This window comes from Clupea harengus, chromosome 16 (assembly GCF_900700415.2).
Source record: "Clupea harengus chromosome 16, Ch_v2.0.2, whole genome shotgun sequence".
NCBI classification, from domain to species: domain Eukaryota; kingdom Metazoa; phylum Chordata; class Actinopteri; order Clupeiformes; family Clupeidae; genus Clupea; species Clupea harengus.
In genome coordinates, this window is record NC_045167.1 from 14,650,797 (window position 1) to 14,671,669 (window position 20,873).

Sequence of the window (20,873 nt, forward strand, 5' to 3'; positions counted from 1 at the left end):
CATTATTGTTATTATTAGGATCAATGTTTGCATATACTGTAGCTTGTATTCTTGTAGCTCAAGACGAAATTGAAAGGAATTCATGTTTGGTCATAATAATTTACGGACCCTGTCCTCTCAACAAGCCTCCTCTTCCAGGGTCTCTTTAAAGCAATTCCTCTTTATCTGAATCAAACTAAATTAATTGGCATTTACTGGTGAACAAAAATACCGGCCACTGCACTCAGTCCACTAGGGGCAACACATTTTCCGGCGCTTACCAGGCGTTCTTCTGCTACGACCTACGCAGTCGAGAGGCGGAGAAGCCATGGCCCCTTGCTCTCACATTTTCATTGGACAAGTGATAGTACAGCGATTGGTCGATCCACAGGGTCTTGCCTCGAATTATACGTCACTAACAGGTTGCATCCAGTGTTCTCCCCTTTGCATAGACGAGCGTCCATTTGTCCCGCCTTCCACTATTTCTTCACCCTTTCTCAACGACGGAGCTAGGTTGTGCGTCCCTGGTACAGAGCGAAGAACAACAGAATTGACAGCCACGACTCTAGTCAAGGGGAAGATGGAGCACAGAGATAACGACTTCAATTTTTTATTAGCCACCGATTCCTACAAGGTGAGTGATGCAGGCCGGTTTTCAAAGGTCGTTGGAAGGGTCATTGCTGACTTGCGTAAAGGGAGTCATTGAATGAAAATGGTAAAAGGCAAGGTGCTTCCATCCTCCAAGGCCATAGCGTTTGTCTTGGTTGCTCCGTGTACCAGTTCGGTAGGCCAAATGGGTGGCCAGTAGGAGGTTGTGTGTACCAAATTTAAAGCATCACCTAGCTTCCCTTTAATGCAGTCATCTATCTATCAATGGGAGTAATTGATCACATTATCTTTTCTAGTTTGCCGACCAGAGTGGAGCTCATTGAGACCTCACGTTACTTATAAGGAATTACCTTACCTCTGAAAGAAAACCGAAATGGAATATAGCGGCTTAAAGAACTAACGTTATTTGCGTGTTGCAGAATTTGATTGATTTGAAAAGCGTCGAGAAATATCCACTTAGCTATTCATCCCAAACCCGGGACTGAACCTGATAATAATAATGTTACAATGACAACGTTAGGTGGCCATTGAGCTAGCTAGCATGTAGCGTACTGTAGAAACAAAACTGAAAGCAAGCCCGCTTACGTTTATAGCGGTCTTCTCAGTAAGTGAAATATCTTAAATCTGTGAAATTAAATATTGCGATCGTATGCTTCGAGTTCATAGACGTTATTTAATGTTTTTGAAATGGTCAATTATATTAACGATAACCAGTGATTACATGCAGTGACTTACTTATCATTTGGTAATTTTATTGCGCTCTTAGCTCTGCTACGATTGTTTTCCACCCCCTGCATGTTTCTGCCTTAGTGTGACTTTTTCATATTGTAACATTATCTTTCCTTAGTGTTTTCATCCTTTTCCATTTTGTATATCAGATAGGTTGGTTATTTAGATCGATGGTCATACCCTTGATGCCTCTCGCATGTGTGGCGAGAATAGCCCCGTCGCTAGCAGAAGTACACCTGCGAAAACTAAAGATGCAGCAAAGCTCCACTTAAGCTTGACTTTTCACTTGGATGGTATTCTTTGCATTTCATCTGTGTGTGTGTGTGTGTGTGTGTGTGTGTTAGATTCAGCTAAAAGCTGGGTCGTGAGACGTGTGTAAATTGGATCTTCTGAGGGTTGGTTGAAATGGGTACCCTACTACAGCGTTTCAATGAGGTGCTTGGAACGCAGAGGAAACATTTACTGCTTTGGGGTTTTGCTATAGTCGTCCCTAAGCATAGGAGATCATTTTCTGGTACTGGTTGAATAAAACAGTGCTGTTATTCATTTGCACAAACGTTGACTGAGGCCTCCTGAAGTTATTGTGTTCCTGACCTGTCAGGGGGATTGAACTGTGTTGGACAGTTCAGATGATAATCACTTTGTGCATATTCTGTCAGCGTACAGACTCACGGGTCTATGTTCTTCATTGTTGGACACAACATACTTATCCACATACAGCTATAATTTGCCGAGTTGACTCCACACTCTCAGCGGATTAAAGTCTCTTCAACATAGTGAAACAAAGTGCTTAGTCCAGGACAGTGTGACAGTTGATGGGCCAGTCTTGTTGTTCTGTAGTGACAGGCTCCATCTTAATGGGTTTTGCTGTCTAAAGTAACCTGAATGTCAGTTTGTATAGTGTTCTTTACGTTTTACAGTCAGACAGCTCTTAGCGTACGTACTTGACAAGGTTTTTCTTGGATTGTGTAGAATTTAATTTCTCTCTAGCTCTCTATTTATTTATTTATTTTTAGTTTAGCTTCTCCAGGTGTGGCACTGACCTGCTCCATTCTGGCCCGTTCCATTCTCTTCTATTTGTCAGTTTGAAACTTTAAGATTGGTTCTTTAGTCAGTTAATTTAATGATAAAATTGATTTGGTCTTTTCTCCAGTTGTTCTGAACTTGTGTTTCAGCTTATTTGATTTGGATTGGGTTAAGAATACAACCAGACCAAGCTGAAGGACATTCAGAAAGGTCAGTGTATTTGTAAAAGTGCACAACCTTTGCTGACAGGATTCTTACATGGATGGAGGGAGAGGAGAGAAACCGAAAGAGATATAGAGGGTGCGGTGGGTGGATAGCGTGAGGAGTAAATACTACTACTACTATGTAGAAGGTGAAAGAGGAAGTTGGAGAGAAAGATAGTGGTTATACTGGAGAGGTAGGTTGGAAATGGTTGGAAATGGTTGCAAACAGTCCAAGGTGAGTGTGACTCATGAATTACTGTGGCGATACAGTTGAAATGTAATTACATGTGGTAACTGATCACTAAGAGCTGAGGCTATGTCTTTTTTTGGCCTCTTGTGCTTTGCTTGCATTTACAATTCAATCAGGTGCTGTCCCTGCCTAAACTCTTTTTCTTTCTTTTTCTTTCTTAATTGTTCACATGCTATGCTCATTCTTGTCTCTCAATGTGAATTTAACAATGCCATGTAGTATGTTCTACCAGTTGCTTAGCACACCTCTCCCTTGTCACCACAATACGGAACCCTGTCCTCAGAACCATATTTATCCATAAATACACGAGGGCAAGTGAACATACTGCCTTTCTCTGCTTCCTGTTTCCTTCCTGCGCATGTCTGGCCTCTGCCTGCAGGGAGGAAGGTGGGAGAAAAGGGAGCGGAGGGACGGGGGGGTGGCAGAGGTCACTTAAGGCCTGATGATCCCATGGGGGTGGATAGGATCGAGCAACTCATGGGAGAAGAGGGGAGGAGGAGAAAGAGAGGGGGAATCAGCCAGGAGGGGCGTACCAGACGTAGTGGGGCATTGAGCGCCCTTGTCTGTAACATTTGGGTGATATGATGAGAGGGACAGCCCTCCGTCACATCAGTGTGCCTCTACAGCTGGGTAGGAGGAAGGTCACATACAGTAGTTAAACAAACAAAATAACAATAAATAAATAGGAGTGTCTGTTGGACCATTTGTAAGAGACCATTCTAAAGTTATGTCATGATGTTGAGTACATATGCACACACACACACACACACACACACACACACACATACACACACACACACACACACACACACACACACACACACACACACACACACACACAAAGCTTTCACCACTCTGCCGACAATACAATTGTATCACCCCGTGGTCTGTATTGTCACACCCCAACACACCTCAGTGAGAAGCGTCCCTATGTTCGCTACCCTTTTTGCGACTTTGTAGGCACTGTCTAGAGTTTGCTCCATGTCTTTTCTATAGATACACTTGCCTGGTCTTGTGTGAATGATAAATTTAGATATTTTCCGGCTCACGTCCTTGGAGCACTGCGTTAAGGGTCACTTGGCCATACCCTGCTTATCGCTGTGCTGTTTTGCTTTGCTACAGAAACATTTTACAAAGTTTTGACTCATCATCTTGTTTTTAAAAAAATCCCTCAGTTTTGACTCCTGTGTAGAGGACAAGCCCAGGCATGTCCCCTTTTAAATCTATCCAATAATAATAGAAAAACTACATTTGGTATGGTCAGGTGGGTAGCATCCTGTGATGATCCTTAAACAAATTCGTCCTCCAGTCACAACCATGTAGTGAAGGTTCTGTGATAGACCATGAGTGTGTGGGTGTGGCAGAAACAATATGGGCCAAGATCTGACCTTGTGCAGTGTAATGCAGTGTCAGTGTGAGACGATTCATTTTTTTTACAAATGAATCTGTTGTGTCAATTGGCAACACCCAACACCTCAATGTCAGAATGCATCAGCACTAATTGCTGGCAGGGTGATTGTACACAGACGTTCCGATGGGCCCGTGGCTAACTTGTGTGCTTTTGCTCTCTTCCAGGTCACACATTACAAGCAGTACCCCCCAAACACTAGCAAAGTGTACTCCTACTTCGAGTGTCGTGAGAAGAAGACAGACCCCGCCAAAACCAGAAAAGTCAAGTATGAGACGACCGTTTTCTATGGTTTGCAGTACACACTCCACAAATACTTAAAAGGTACGGTATGAAACGCATTGCCCTGAAAGCATCACATTTATGCTGATTTCACCCAACTTGTGCCCATTAGCTGAATTGTACAGTAAACCTCTGTTTAGTGGATTTAAACCTATGTTAGGTCAGGATATCAGAAAAGTAGTGACTCAGGCCTTGCCAGAAGTCAAATGAATCTCATGTGATGTAAGCCAAGTGTCAAACGGCAACGAAGACTCCATCTTAAAGGCACAGAGACCGCCACATGGTGGTGAAAAGATGAAAAGACCTCTTCGGTTCTCCTGTCCTGCTTCTCTGAACACCTCTGCTTTCACAACCCGATCCTTCAGTTCTCCACCTCATCTTTCACAACCCTGGAACATGCTGTTTTTTATAAGCCTAGCTATCTCCACCCCCACCCCCCCACTCCTCCCCATTTCAACAGGATTTCACGGTTGAGGAAGGGACCTGTTAAAGTGTGTTATTGGACGCTTAAAGAGACAAAAGAAACATCTGCTATTCAGCCGTGGCCGTTCAAAGGCCATCTGCACCTAAAAGGCTTTTGCCAGGGAGCGAAGCCTCAGAAGATGCTCTGGCTACTGCCATGGCGCTTCAGGGAGTTGGTAGTGGTGTGGTGCAGTCTGAGGCAGCGTACTCTCTGGCTGGGGCTGACCCAGCCCCGGTACTCAAGAGGTGAGGCCGCTGTGCCTTTAAGGAAGGCTGCGCATTTTGCGCGCCGGTCCCGGTGGAGACAAAGCCCCGCACTGTGCACCGCGAGAGAGTTGCCTTAATGCAATTACACACAAGGGGATGGCTCGCAGTGTGGTATTGCATTGCATACGGTCTCTCTACTTACTTCCACTGTGTGTCTTATCTGTGGCCCTCCCTTTGTCTTCCTTTCTCCCTCTCTCTCTATTGAGACTCTTTTTCTCTCTCTCCCTGTCTCTTTCTTTTTAATCAGGCTCTCTTTCTCTCCCTCTCTCTCTCACTCTCTCTTTCTCTCTCCATTAAGCTCTTGTCTATTCAGGTTCTTCTTTTCAAATACCTAGTTTTTACTTGCATTTTCTCTTATGGCGTTGGGCAAGGCCTTTCCCTGTCACTCCAGTTTCGGTTGTTGTTCATGCACACTCACATTCATATCACTTTTGTGTACCCAGGGAAGGTGGTCACCCCAGCGAAGATTCAGGAAGCCAAGGAGGTCTACAGGGAACACTTTCAGGATGACGTGTTCAATGAGAAAGGCTGGAACTACATCTTGGAGGTACAGTTTCTATTAGTGAAGACGTAGGGACTCCACCCTCGCCCCAGTGTCATTACTGTCCCCACACACCACACACCGGGACTCGGGTTATCATGCTTGTTTCCTATAGACCAGGAATTTTGCCCTCATGATGTGGTTACCATCTCTTTTTGGAGGAGAACAAAGCTTTAAAATTCAATGGCAGGCAATAGAGTTTGCAGGTGTTCGACAAGTAAATAAAGGAAACTTGGGACTAGCATAGTTTAAACGTCATATCAGAGCAAACCTCTTGATATTGGTGGCCAATGTCCTTTTAGCCAAACACTTGAACAGATATCCCACGCAGTGGTTGGCGGTGTCATTTCCAAATGAAACCTTTATTTACATTTTATTGCGCATTCCTATGAGGATAATCACGACTTGAAAGAGCTTCAGAGAACAAGAGGTCAAATTGTTATGCTTTTGCTAGTTTAAATTAAATGTTACATTTGCTACATTAGCTTGCTGAAACCACTGCATAACATACTAATTTTAAATTGAGTTCTACTGGGGACTTTGCTTATTGTATTGTATTATTGTATAGTGTACTGAGTACATATACATTTTTTGCCAATCATTGTAATGAAATGAAATGTAGATTAGACATAGGCTATTTTCACTATCGGCCATTAAGTGTAACATTCAGGAAGTGACAGCCTCTACCTCCCATTCGCCGCCATTTTATCACCTTTTAATGGTTAGTTTTCCCCCCAAAAGGGGCGTGGCCATTCAAATACTTCAGGTTGACATCACATTGCTCCGGTCTATCTACTTGTCAGTCAGAGTACAATTAAAGTAGCTGAGAGCTGACATAGCTTAGCCGCTAAACGGCACGCAGCACGTTTGTGCAAGTGCCGATCAGGCCACATCCAATTTGATTAGTCTCTTATTGAATTTGTTGCCATATTACGTTTTCAGTACTTTCAATCCATGTTGTTTTTCTGTCCAAACAGTATTAAGAAAAACTAAAAGAAAGAAAGCACATTCCAATTAAGTCAAAATCTCAAACTTTTTATATCATTTACAATTTATTTTGTTTGAGTAACTTTTTTGTGTATGGCTATGTTGTTGGACAATTCACTTAGAACCAAAGTGTTGCTAACCAACATACATTACATTTGGTTGCAGAAGTACGATGGTCACCTGCCCATTGAGATAAAGGCAGTGCCGGAGGGCAGTGTAATACCTCGTGGGAATGTACTCTTCACTGTGGAAAGCACCGATCCAGAATGCTACTGGCTAACCAACTGGGTGGAGGTGAGTAGGAGAGGATGGAATCAAACTTCCCTCAGAAATATTAACGTTTAATGTTACATCTCCCTCTATTTATTTCTTAAGAAATGTTGAAATACCGTTGAAGGACTCTTCTCTGGTATTTATTGCCCCCTAAGTTTATTTTTGTAATGTTGTAAATGCTTTCATCTATTTGTGTCCTGCTTTGTGAAGAGTGTGAGAGGCTGTATCTTATGTTAATGAACGTAACATAATAAACATAATTCCGGTATGTTAAGTTCTTAATAACAACCGAGTCCCAATGCTGTGTTGTAATCTATCCTGGAGAGAATTTACGTCATAGCAACAGTCACTGTCAGCAGTTCATCATGTGTCATCATACATATTTTAATGGATATACATAGTAACTCACGCGTATATGTAGAGACAGGTAAACGGTTCACTATGAAGGAGAGCACAACAGTCAATAATTCAAAAACTAAATTTGGTTAAAAAAAACCACTACTTTCTGAAGCTCTAAAGTGTCCCAGTCACCATGGCTGCACAGACCTTCTACCTGATTTTCTGTGTGCCGTCCTAGAAAATTGAATTTCAATTTCAATCCTGCCCCACCCTAGACTCCTAGATCAGAGTGACTGCGCAGATTTTCCCGGCCTCTGACCTGCGCGACTGCGCTGTCTCACTGTAAATGCTTCCAGAACGGGAGGCACACATGTGATGTCTGGCACAGCTGGTAAATATAGAACACTCTCATGTGTCCTTGGAACATAAACACTGCGTCACGGCGACGGGCCCTTGCCTCCCGCCATTCTGCCCTTGAAAGAAACATGATGAATGGCAGGTCCCCTCGGCCTCCTTTGCCTTTGTTTCGCTGCGGGCCGCCACAACAAAACCGGGTGGGAAGGGTTGATGACGATGAAAAGGAAACAAGTGTGTATACTGTTGGTCCTGTGACAGGTGGGAGGGTGTCATTGTGTTTTTTTTTTCTCTTTTTTTTTCTCTCTCCATCTGTGGAATGAAACCGTGCACGTGGGAGAGTGAGTGTCAGCAGTCATTTTGGCTTACAGGGAATGTGCGGAGTCGCTGATTTGAGTCACATGAGTGCACATTATATTCTAATTGGCTGCAAGTTTTGGAGCGTGTGACTGCCATCTGAGCCAGTGAGGCAGAGAGGTCTGACGTCTCTGCCTGAAACACTGATGAAGTGAGTCTCGCCGGACAAAGAGAGAGAGAGAAAGACCCTCCTTGTATGGTTGTCCATCTTGCGATTGTGAAAGTCAGCTGGATGCTGTAGATTGAACACAAGCCGTGTTTTTTTTTTGTCCACAGCTCGCCCCAAGCCACTTCTCGGGCAGATTGCTCTCTTGGCCGTGCCAAAATCTGCTTTTGTGGAATATGCCTGTCACAAAAGCAAGATTCGAAAAGCACTTTCAGATCATGCACTGCTCTTATCTCTAGATGCGTGATAGCAGAGCCTAGTCACACATGGGTGTGCAAATTGTATCAAGGTCCAATAGTCTTATTTTGTGATGAAACCTTTTTTGTTTAATCATGTGTGTTGTCCCTTTTGGATCTTATCATTATACTGTTACAAAGCAAATATATCAAGGTTGTGGTAGCAGAGTACTTAAAAGGGAACTGAGGATTTTTTTGACCGTGTAGTATAACTGGCTAGCAAGTTTGAAGTACGCACTTTAGCGATTGGACTTCTTTCAGAGGCAACCTTACTTTTCCGAGGAGGTCTCCTATCCCAAACCTGCTTAGCTTCCTTGGATTTCAGATGGTATTACAATGTGGCCTGGTGTGTGGTCATTACGTTGGAAGTGCAGGCTGCAGTTCTGCTTTTAAATGATCTGTTTGGCTTCAGCTGAAGTATTCATAGCCATTCCAAGTAATGTTTTTAGAAACATTTAGATTCTTCAAATACGTGCTTGAGGACGTTTTGGACACTTCATCCAAACGTACTGTGAATTTGTGTTTGCACATATTGCATATATTGGTTCGAATAAGATATTTGCGCTTCAGCTCATTAGCTGCAAAACGCATGGAAATCAATGGAATGGGTGGAGCCAGGGCCATTGCTAAATCCCAGAACTCTAGCTAGGAGCTACTGGCAGACACATAGAGGTTATGTGCCCCTTTAAATTCATGGCAGGATGGTCAAAAGACTGGCGAGCAAATTGCTTCGAGATACATCTCACTATTGTGCCATGCTTTGGCTCACATATAGTTCTGTCTCAGCATTAGACATCGAACAACTACGTACAGCTTCCATAGTGAGAACTGTAGCCCATTTCTGTGTTGAAGGCACAAAAATTCAAGTTATTTCAGGAATGTGGTGGCAAGCAGTTTTCGACGATTGTCATAGGGTGGCATATTTGACATTTGTCATTGAGGCCCTGTGTGTTTTTTGGCCGTATCATAATATTTCGATTTTGCTGGCTAGCCATGAACAAAAGCGAGTGGCCACAGCCCTGCCAAACGGCCTTGCGACAGGTCCTCCGACCGAGCTGGGCAACAAGGGAAACATGGCGTCCCCACCCATCACCCCCTAACCCCCCCCCAACGCCCCTGTTGACCTAGCCGGCCTGGGCTATGCCCACTGGAATCGCCAGGAGGATAAAGGGGTGCTGTAAGTCAGCTTTAAATTTAAGTTCCAGCTGACTACACTTGGAGACAACAGGCTTTGTCCTCCTATGGGGAAATTGAACAGGGAATGGGAAGAGGGTAGGACATGTTGGGAAGAATGGAGGAGGGGTGCCTTTGCCAAGTTAATGTGCCAGTGTTTCATCAACTCAAACTTACCAGCAGTATCCCCCTCTGCCCATTATCTCTCCACCTGCAGACTATCCTTGTCCAGATCTGGTACCCCATCACTGTGGCAACCAACTCACGGGAACAAAAAAAGATCTTGGCAAAGTACATGATGGAAACATCCGGGAACCTGGAAAAGCTGGAATACAAACTCCACGACTTTGGCTATAGAGGCGTGTCTTCACAAGAGGTGTGTAAGAGGTGTAATAGTAATAACCAGTAATTATCAATAAAGCTTTTTCATTGTATTCATTAATGCCGGCTTGCTCCCGTGTGTTTCACTCAGACGGCTGGGATTGGTGCCTCCGCACACTTGGTGAATTTCAAAGGAACAGACACGGTGGCTGGAATTGGTGTGATCAAGAAGTTCTATGGAACCAAGGACCCTGTGCCTGGGTTTTCAGTACCAGCTGCAGAGCACAGGTGGGTGCTCGCCTGAGGGACCTCAGCAGCAGTAGTCTCTTACCGTCAGCAAATTATGTCATGTCTAATTTATGTTTAATATTGACCTAGTTCCTGAGCTGGTAAGATAGAAGAAGGCTGTTCAAACTTCTGCAGATGCTAATCTCACTTCTTAACATATAAAGGGCAAACAAGCATTGAAGTCAGCCAGAGCGCAGCTTGGCCTGCTGTTTACCATTACACTGCTGTTAGGACCTGCTTACTTGGCACAGGTTTTTGTTGACTGATCCTCACAGAGACAAGCACATCCGATCTTTGCAGCAGAGACCTTTCGAACTTGTCAAATACTCGTCAAATATCTACAAATCCTAACAAACGGATCCACCTTAACTATGGAAAGGTGTCTCATCGGGTTAGATGTTTTTAAAAGGTCTGAAATAGAACAACTAGACCTGTTCACAGGGTGGGAACTGTTGACTGATAGTCCAAAGAGTGTTTCCTGTGAGCCTCTATAGGCCGTGCAAAAGAGCAAATCAGTCATCAGTTGTCAGTGTCCGGGATTGACATCTTGAGAGAATAGAATGGTTTGCTTCCCAAAGTGTTTCCAGCTTGGTAAATAAAAGGTATCCGACCATTTGTGATACTTCGTGGGCAGAAGAACAGAAGGGCCATGTCCTTTATCTTCAGATTATGAGAACAATTTATGAAATTGTGAACGAAAAAAGGTTTTTACTAGAACATACCATAGCATCTCATGGCCGGTCTGATATGATCATGGTCCAAGATTGCGGAGCAAATCCTTTGTTAGGCCAAAGTCCTTAAAACCTTCCCTGTGCATATATGATGCAAAAAAGTCTTCATTTACTGCACCAGGTGGCTGTTGATTAAAGTGGCAGCTGACATAAATTGCATGATTATACAATGTTTTTTTGTGGCTTTTGTGATGGTATCTCTTCATTTTCTCTGAGGCCCCAGTCTGCTTTGAAAATGGCCCCAGTGAATTTTCTTTCTTTTTTTTCTCTTCTTCTTCTGCACACAAAACCGATCTCTGCATTGACTAAAGTTAGTGCGGCATGAGTACACCCTTCATCAAGTCCAGTGCATTATGGATGTTCAGCCAGAGCTGTCACTGGAATGTTACATAACACCACACGCCATTCTTGTGGATTGTGGTGAATGATTAGTGTTTTTATTTCCAAGTGATGGTGTTAGTAAGTTTGTTTACTTTTGTCTTTGTTTGAGAGATAATTTTGTTTACTTTTTCTCCAAGAGGATGGTCTGTGATCTCGTCATTTTTGCGGTGTTGCTCCTCCCTCTAGGGGTGAAGCTCCTGCACCACCTGTTTAGCTCCTGTCTTGTCACGTTTTACAGACTTTCCACTTTTCTGATCAAACGGCTCACTTTATGCCACCTAATTCCTCTCCAGTACCATCACTGCCTGGGGGAAGGATCACGAGAAAGACGCCTTCGAGCACATCATCAAGCAGTTCCCCAATGTGCCCGTGTCCATCGTCAGCGACAGCTACGACATCTACAATGCCTGCGAGAAGATCTGGGGCGAAGACCTCCGGAGCCTGATCGTGAAGCGAAGCGCCGACGCTCCCCTGGTGGTGCGGCCAGACTCAGGGAACCCACTGGACACCGTGCTGAAGGTACGGCCCTGTGGTGGTCTGCTTGGGATTCACCAAGATAGCAGAGGGCTTCATTATGCAGTGTGTGGTAAAGATGAACTAGAGGGGGAAAAAAATGAATATACCTCGTCAACCACTCACTGTCTCTCTCGTTCTTTTTAGGTCTTAGAGATTTTGGGCAAGAAGTTCCCCCCCAAGGAGAACAATAAGGGTTACAAAGTTCTTCCCCCCTACATCAGAGTCATCCAGGGAGATGGTGTGGACATCAACACGCTGCAGGAGGTACAGAACATGCTCTACTGCCTTATTCTTTACATACACAGCCAACTTATATTGCCTACTTATTCATACGCCACAGTCTACATGTTAATTTACAACAGTAATGTAATTGGGAACACATTGAAATATTCTGTTTCATACATTGAAACAACTGGCCCAAATTCTAAACTAATGCATAAAACAACATCTTAAATAAGAATGTAGATATGTAGAATGCACATTAAGGTTTGGTAAACATCACTAGTTGGCCCAACGCACAATTGTAACAGGCAGTGTTTCCTAAAATCTTCCTTGAGCGATCTTTATTTATTTATTTTAGTTATTTTTTTTATTTTAAGGTTAGACTGTCTACTACAACATCAATTGTGTAATAGTGTTTTATGTAATCAGCAGGCCAACATTTTTGTGCATTACCACCACCTACTGGGTTGAAGTGTGAACTGCTTATTCTCCAGCATTACTGTCACTCTTTAAAGGTGCAGTCTGCAACTGTAATCCCGTACACTTTTTTGTCAAATTCAACCAATTGCTACTCACTCTGTCCGTTCAGTGTTTGTGCTCAAAAAAACTCTGGTGTTCGTCGAATCCAAAGTTGAGTTAACTCTCTTTCTGGAATGGACAACCTAGAGTTTCCCTCATCTTAGAGTTAACAAACTCAGGGCCTCATTTACTAACATTTGCCAAACCGCAAATAACGCACGGTATTTTGCATCCTATTTATCAAACAAGAACCCTCGTCGCGTAATCTGCGCCTAACACCACCCATTAGTGTTATTTAGCGCTCTGCGAAAATAGGGAAGAAAGAGCCTGTGTTCCACCGTGGATGATGAGCTAAAATTAGAATTAGAGCTTTTGGTTCACGATGTTACAGCAAACTAACCCAGGTAAATATAGAAACGCATAAATATTTCTCTGTTTAGCCCTTCCGTCCACATTAAAAGTTGTGATCACTTTGAATTCAAGACTGTCTTTTATTGGTGAGCTGATTTGGGGAAATTAAACTTTTCAGCGAACATTGAGTGTCTGGGTTGCTATGGTTACCCCTCAGGGTGCCTGTGCAGCTTCATATTAACGAGTTTATGTTCACAAGAAAGTTCATATTCACACATATTAACATGAGTTAATCACACACAGGCAACTGCAAACTGTTAAGATGGGTCTCCAGGTTAACTGCTCCGTAGCATCCCGTTAAATAGTCTGGTAGGAATACACGACACCCCTTACTTTAAAACGGCGTATTCCAACACTGAAAACCATGCTTTTCAAAAACGCTGCCCTAGGCAGATACATTTGAAAACTGTAGTTGTAGGTTGCCATGGCACTGGGGGTAGCTTGCGCTTGAGAGGCTATAACATCAAAATAAACATGGAAGGTGAAATGAATATGCTGCTCTGTCTCTACAATTTACTTACCGGTAGTTTAGTTAGTGTACTTCGAGTACAAGTACTTTTCCTGAATAGATACGCGTTACTCCTACGCAGAAGGTGTGCACTGTACTCGGTGTGCTTGAACTATGAAATACCTTTTAAACCATACAATAAACGGCGATTCTGGGTAAGACGTGGCCGAACTTTTCCCGAACAGCTAGCTGGTGGGACAGTTTGTAATTCTATTTGTTTGTATGCCTATATTAAATGATATATCAAATATAAACATTTTTCAAATTTCTCGCAGGCACATAGTTTTAATTTAGCAGCTGATATGTCATGCTAAAACACCTCTTGTTTCGTTACTAATACATAATTAGGCGCACTTTACGCATCTCCTCCCATCTCTTTGAGATGAACACCCACTTTCCCACACCCACTTCCTAGCAGCGGTAATCTGCGCTTTTACTCAGATGCGCCTCCTTTGGAAATAGGTTTTTTTTTTTTTTACCCGCTATTTTACGCCTGAAATGGGCGCAATCCTGTTAGTAAATGAGGCCCTCAGAGTTTTAACAAAACCCACTTTTTGGAATACCCCCCTGGCTCTGTAAATGGGAAACAAAGTGGCTTGGACTGAGCCATAAACAGCCAATCCCGGCCAGTCATCAGGGTGCTTCAGGAGCATGGAAGGGAGGGGTGTAACCTGACTGGCTGTTGAGCTCAAATATCAACAACCTTTCGCGAAACTGAATTGTGGACTGCATCTTTAATTCACACCCGTGACGCCATCTTACTTTTAAAAAATGCATAGCTGTATCGTTTATTTCTGTATCCTTAAAGAAAAGGTTTGGTGGCATTCTGTGCACTTTGTCCTTTTTTTAGATTGTGGAGGGCATGAAGCAGCACAAGTGGAGCATTGAGAACATCGCCTTTGGCTCAGGAGGGGCTCTCCTGCAGAAACTCACCAGGGACCTCCTCAACTGCTCCTTCAAGTGCAGCTACGTGGTGACCAACGGTCTCGGGGTGAGAATGTTGGCTTACGCTGCGCCTTTGCCCACTATTGTCATCAGTTGTCAAACGTTGATTTCAACTTGGTGTTTTTTTGCAGGTAAATGTGTTCAAAGATCCTGTGGCAGACCCCAACAAGAGGTCCAAGAAGGGTCGTCTTTCTTTGCACAGGACAGAGAGTGGAAACTTTGTCACTCTGGAAGAAGGAAAGGGGGAACTCGAGGAGTTTGGAGTGGTATGTATTGTTGTTGATGTTGTCTTGTCTGGTTTAAACCTTATCTTATCAAATTGTTTGGAGTTTTTTTTCCTCCTGACGTCAAAAGTGTTGTCCCTGCCCCTTCCACAGGATCTACTGCACACAGTGTTTCAGAATGGGAAGATTGTGAAGACGTACACCTTCGATGAGGTCCGAGAAAACGCCAAGCTGAAGGATAGTGAGCTGGAGGAGCTCCTTCACTGAGTCCTCTCTTGATCACGCCAACTACCCCCCCCCCACCCCTCACTATACCCCACCCCATCCCCCAAAACCTCTGCCTCCTAACCCCTCACACACCCTCTATAGCACTATCCTCCACAGGGCCGAGAGCATTAGAACCCCACCACAACGTCCAGTCCCAGGCCTCAGCAGCTGACAGCGAGAGGAAGAGGGAGGGAGAGAGTGGAAAGGGGGGGGGGACACTGAAGAGAGAATGAACGAGGGAATGAAGAGGTGCGAGAGGGGAAGATGGAAGGAGGAGCAAACCAACAAACACGCTGTACCCTGTGTTCTGTGTACAGAGCTGTTCTGTCTTTCAATTTCCAGAATCTGCTAAGCTTTGATGTCTTTTCTGAATGGACGGGAAAAAAAGTATATATATATATATATATATATATATATACAAATCATAATATCATGGTATACAAATCATTTAAATTGCGGTAATGTAAACTGTGTATTTGACCAAGCATTGCTAATGATCACACATCTTTGCGGGAAAGTAGATATATGTGTATATTGAAGAGAGTTTTGAGATCTTTTTTTTCAGTTGTAGGACTGGAAGATAGCGATTTAGTGTTTTTTGAATGTGAATGTTGTGTATGGAGATCTTTTTAAAACACTTGTTTCAAAGGAACATTGTTCCTTATGCAAAAGAAATGGACTGGTTACATTGTAATCGGTAAAATGACAACTTTGTCTGCCTTTTCAAGGAACCATATAGCTTTTCCCTTTCCCTCTTATGGATGAATATTAAATAAAGTTGCCAAGTGAGTAGATGCGAATATTGCTGAGGCACTCTTCAGAAGACAGTGAAAACAAAGGTATCTATGGCAACTAGAATGCCTCCTGTTTTTTTTCTATTGTTGTTACTACTACTACTACTTCTATTATTATAAGTTGTACAAGTACTACTTGTCATCCACGTTTTCTGTCAGTTGGAAAACAGATGGATCATGCCATTAAATATGGGAAACACGTTAGACTGGCTTGTTTTGCTATTTTGTAATAATCATTGTTTCGAACTCCAGAAATCATTATTTTTTATGACTGAAGAAGAATATTTGCCAGAGTTATTGCATTGAAATATCCATACTTACAATAATGTGGCCAAAATGCCTTCTCTCTTGTAGAAAACATGTTGTATGTTTATGAAAGGGAGCTGGCTGATTAGAAGGTAATAGATGTATTGTTATTATTTTTGTCTAATGCCCATTTTATACCAACAGAGTTTGCCTACCTTCTAAGTTCTAGTGTGATAGTATTGTGTGGTCAGCCTCTAGCTTATACGTGTGTGAATGTGTATGTATGTACAGTCTAGTTTGAATGTGAAATTGATTGATTGCTTATGTTTTAAGTATATTTTTGTTCTGTTTTTATGTGTGTGTCGGTTGTCCTGTTTTTTACCCTTTTCCTGACTCTTCCTCTGATATTTTACGTCACATAACGATTGCAGTGTTGTCAACATTAAAAGAAAATCTACCCTGTCTTTACCGAACTGTTTTTTAAGGTAAATTGAAAAAGGTGAAAGAATTCCCTTTTCTAGCTGCTGTAAAGTCAATGAAAGATTTCCCAATACACTAGCATTCAATCTGGTAGTAAATTTAATCACATTTTGAAGTGACATTGTGCTAGGAACATAAGTGTGGAAGTTTAAATAAAAAGCAATATCATACCAACTTTAGTCCCAAATATTGTTTTTGTTGTCTATTGGAGTTTTTGGTGTGTTTGTTTATATATTCACATAATATTGATTTCCGTTAAATCAGACCCTTCTTGTGGGTCACATTGACCACTGGCCAGTAGTCCATAGTGGCCACCCCTAGTGGCTCAATATGCAAACTGCACCCTAAATGCCAGACAACAACCACCCATGTAACTGATAATGGGCCTTTTCCCATTCGTACTTGAGAATTTAACTTTCAGCAGTGGCCTCTTGATAATTAGAACATACTGGATATTAAGGTATAGGGCGGTTCCAGTGTTATGGATATGACATTTTGACTCACTGGTAAACAAAATGTGTCATGGACAAGCTTAGTATCAGTGAATTAATTTGCATAGCTTTCAATCTAACCTCTGCAGCTGAATACAGACAAATCCTCAAGATTAATTTAATCATTTACATCCTAAAAATACATAGCATTTCATCAGTGTAAAATTCAGTCACATTTTAACATCAGTTCCATTTGTGTGTGCACAACCTTTTCATGGAATTGCCCTATAATGTATATTTTTTGCGATCCAATGGCCATTCATAGTTGATGGTGCATTTGACCTTGTAGCCACACCCACTGCACAAATCGTCACGTGAGTTGGGCGCACAATGTCTTAAGTCCTCTTTTATGAGATATTATTTAGGAGTTATTCACCAACATAAATGTCCAATAACAAATGTAATTCATTTGTTTATCAACTTTTCTGTAATAAAAAAAGTTGCTGTCATTGAGTGCCATCTTTTCACAGTCAGTCCTTAGGCTTTGCGATATACAATCTTTTTTTCATCTCCAAATATTCTGTGGTTGTCATCTTCTCATGTTATCTTTTGCAACTTCCTATCCAACTGTGACATCCTCTAGTTGCCATGCAGCTGTCCTCTCCCCATACAGGTGGAGAAATCTTACATCCTGACGCCAACCCAGAATTCATACCTTCCATCTACTAGATTTCTTTCTGGGCTTTGTTAACCAACCTTCCACTGAAGACACAGTCAGTTGAAAGCTGGGTAAGATGTGTGCATGTACTCAGAGAGGTTTTTGCTTTTCCCAAAGCCATATACATGGTTTTCTAACTTCCTCCCAGTTAGGCTCTCTGTAAATACTTGTATCTCTCCAATTGCGCCCCCCTCCCCCCACCTCACCTTTTTTTTTCCATCTTTGACGTGAAATCTTAGATCTCCATGTCTGTTTCACTTCCTCTGCCTGGTACTTTGCATGGTATCAGTCACACCAACTAAACCATACACAATTTTGACATTTTCACAAAAGTACAAGTAATTTAGAACAATGTCTTTGATACTTGAGGCGTCCACTTAAAGTAACACTATGCAACAATTTGACACTTTTTGAGGTATGGTTTTATAAGCAAGTAGTTTTGGTACCATCCTCAAATTCATTTTGATAGCATATGGTCATGTAAAAGACAGATAAACACCTGTGTCTTCTCCACTAGCCATCCAAGATATGCCCTATGTAGTTCTGTGTAACGGGCTTGAATCCCCTGCAAAAATGGAAGAAAAGCTTTCACACGCATGACATTGCCAGCTATACTGCCAAAAGACACCAGTTAGTGTGATGGCAAGCTATCAGTGTCAGCTGGGCTGTTGGTGGTGTTTGCAAGGTTTTTGCATGTTAGCCTTCTAGTTTTGGCACAGAACTCCGTATTGCTGCTTTAAACTAGACTAAACTAAATGGGCATTGGTGTGTCAGCTCTATCTATGGCTGCCTCCTCTTCAGCCTCTACCACTCTGGCCTCACTCTTATCTGTTGCTTCTCTATTGCCTCTTAATTTAGTAAAGAATTGTATTAAATAGTGTCCTCTTACTGATTCAATTTGTCATATCAGTGAGCTATCAATATCAATATTATTTCTGTTCAAACCATACATGAGAAAGATATAACAAGTAGTTTTCTGATTTTATTTCAAACCGAGAAAAGCTATCCAAAGACATTGAGAAATCAACAAGAAATTAATGTTTTGGTTTCCGTCAGGCTAATAGGGACTGACACACCATGCCTGCCCTCATCACTCTCTCATTTTCACCACTTTGTTCACTTGTGTAGTGTGGTTTGGTGTTATGTATATATTCCGTTGCTTCATTCGGCATCTGTTAGTTTGAAGGTTTGTTACACTTAACTACAGTTTGGTGCTTTGCACTTCATAGTTGTATTGCTGCTTCATTGCTGAAAAGCGTACGGTTGCAATGACCTTGAGATAAATGATTCACCTGTCAACCAAACACATACACAAACACATACTCTCGCTCTCTCTCTCTCTCACACACACACACACACACACATTCCGGTGGTTTGTAGGCTACCGCCCTGGCACGAGTGCTTCCTTGTAAGTAAGGAGCAAGAAAACTGAGCAACGTTTTATCTCATAATCAAGTCTGAGTTGTCTGATTTGTAAAGTCAAATACAAAACACGTATAGCCTATGTATCCAAGCAACAGGCTTGTAATCAATGATAGGAGATGTGCTGACTAGTGCATTGCTTTACAAAGACCGAACAGGAAGTCTCAAATGCACAGGACGGATTTTCTAGTGTTCTGCTTTTAATTCGATGGGTTCCTGGCTACTTCAAAAGCCAAAATACTTCCTGTACTTTTCAGTTGCCTCCATCCATTTTAACAGCTTGCCCTCTAAGTGCAGTCATTCAATCAGTGATTTTGAAGCTGGTAGCCTATGTGTAAGAGATGACTGTCGATAGATCTAATAGCAAAACTGACATTTAAGTACAATTGTTTACATATGTTTGGCAAGGTTAAAATTGTGACGTTCTCGGTCAAAGTCCATTTATGCAGTTTTTTTTTCAACGCACACAGCAAAACTATAAACACCTGACTGTCAAAGCCCAAAACACAAAAATGTTTAGACACGCCTGTATTATAAACCTCAGTCTTCACTCGAAGTTAATGTATCTGGAAATCGCTTGCGCCCCCGTTCTGCACACTTTTTTCATGCGTAGGAGGGGCAGCATCTTCATCAAGGGAGAGGGCGAAAGAACCACGTCACCCTTTCAAACTTGAACATTTACTTAAAACATCCTGTCCACAAATTGGTTTTAGTGTTCGAGCATTTCTGTGGCGCCAATACAAATGATGCCAGGATTTAGGCTTAACTTGGCTCCACTAAAGGAACCGCTGGGTTTCATAAGGGTGCTGGAATGGGTAAGTTAAGCAAATGCAAGCGCACAGAATGTCGTCAATGTAATCCGCTTTTCCACATTTAAAGCAGAGGAATTGCAACTATAGTTCGAGGATACGGCCTAACCTAGATGGAAAGGCATTTTATACAAATGCATTAGATATGTTATTGAACTATTAGCGAAGGTAGTTGGTAAATTGCAATCTCGCTGGGGGGAAATGTTCGCTCCTTAAGTATCTTTGACTAAATTTTCTGTTTTGCCATCTCATCATTTTGCTTCAGCTAAAGCCCTTTTGATTCAACACTTTCAAGAATGTTCAATAGCCTAACTTAATATCGTTTTATGTTGACTGTCTTTCTCTTGAATGGGGTCATGCTCGTTACATATTCATTTCGCCATAATAATTCAGCTATTTTGTAAATGTTTAACATGAGTTAATCCTTCTCTCCGTTTCAGTTCTCTACCGTTTCCCTCCCATGAGAAGAAAACCATTGCACATTCCATTCTCCGAACTTTCCAGATTTGCGTAGCTAAAAGTCAGTTTAAAATCATTGGCCTATTTTGTAGGCTATCTGTTATATATTCTTGAAACGACGTGAGACTAAAAGGAGGCGTTAATTAAATTCACTCGCAGCATCCCGGCTCAAAGAGATAGTCTGTGCAGAGGAAAATTGAATTACCGGCTCAGCTGTTTTCGCCCATAAGAAAGGATAAAATGTGGAACTCATAGTCATCTGACCTACGGCGAATCATGTTTTAGAAACCTCACCATGGTAATTGTGAATTACACCTCGACACCGACGTCAAGAGTGATGTGGCCCACAAACAGGATGTGAAAAGTTGTAAAACAAAACATCTGGATAGTGGCTCATAAAGCTGTAATGGAGGACATGTCCATAAGGTGCACAGTAGGGGGAAGGGATCAGTTTCCAAATGCTGAGCTAAACTATTAAGGCATAACAGCTAACATATACAGCCAACCCTAGAGGTATTTTAGCTAATTCCATTGATTGAC

At 42.3% G+C, this 20,873-nt stretch overlaps 1 protein-coding gene across 1 annotated transcript; it reads left to right on the top strand.

Annotated features, from left to right (window-relative positions):
• Positions 1 to 439: 439 nt before the first annotated feature.
• Positions 440 to 16,668, top strand: nampt1 (nicotinamide phosphoribosyltransferase 1). The gene is made up of 11 exons (XM_012823546.3): positions 440 to 613; positions 4,372 to 4,528; positions 5,659 to 5,762; positions 6,909 to 7,037; positions 9,859 to 10,017; positions 10,114 to 10,250; positions 11,656 to 11,881; positions 12,023 to 12,142; positions 14,389 to 14,529; positions 14,615 to 14,749; positions 14,861 to 16,668. The coding sequence occupies exons 1-11, from the start codon at positions 560 to 562 to the stop codon at positions 14,972 to 14,974; spliced, it is 1,476 nt and encodes a 491-aa protein (XP_012679000.2). The 5' UTR covers positions 440 to 559; the 3' UTR covers positions 14,975 to 16,668.
• Positions 16,669 to 20,873: the final 4,205 nt, after the last annotated feature.

Excerpts from the sequence above, each read along its gene's own strand:
- nampt1 (XM_012823546.3), top strand. The coding sequence starts at position 560 with ATGGAGCACAGAGATAACGACTTCAATTTTTTATTAGCCACCGATTCC. Across the intron at positions 11,882-12,022 it reads CACTGGACACCGTGCTGAAG|GTCTTAGAGATTTTGGGCAA; the intron begins GTACGGCCCTGT and ends CGTTCTTTTTAG. Across the intron at positions 14,750-14,860 it reads AACTCGAGGAGTTTGGAGTG|GATCTACTGCACACAGTGTT; the intron begins GTATGTATTGTT and ends CCCCTTCCACAG.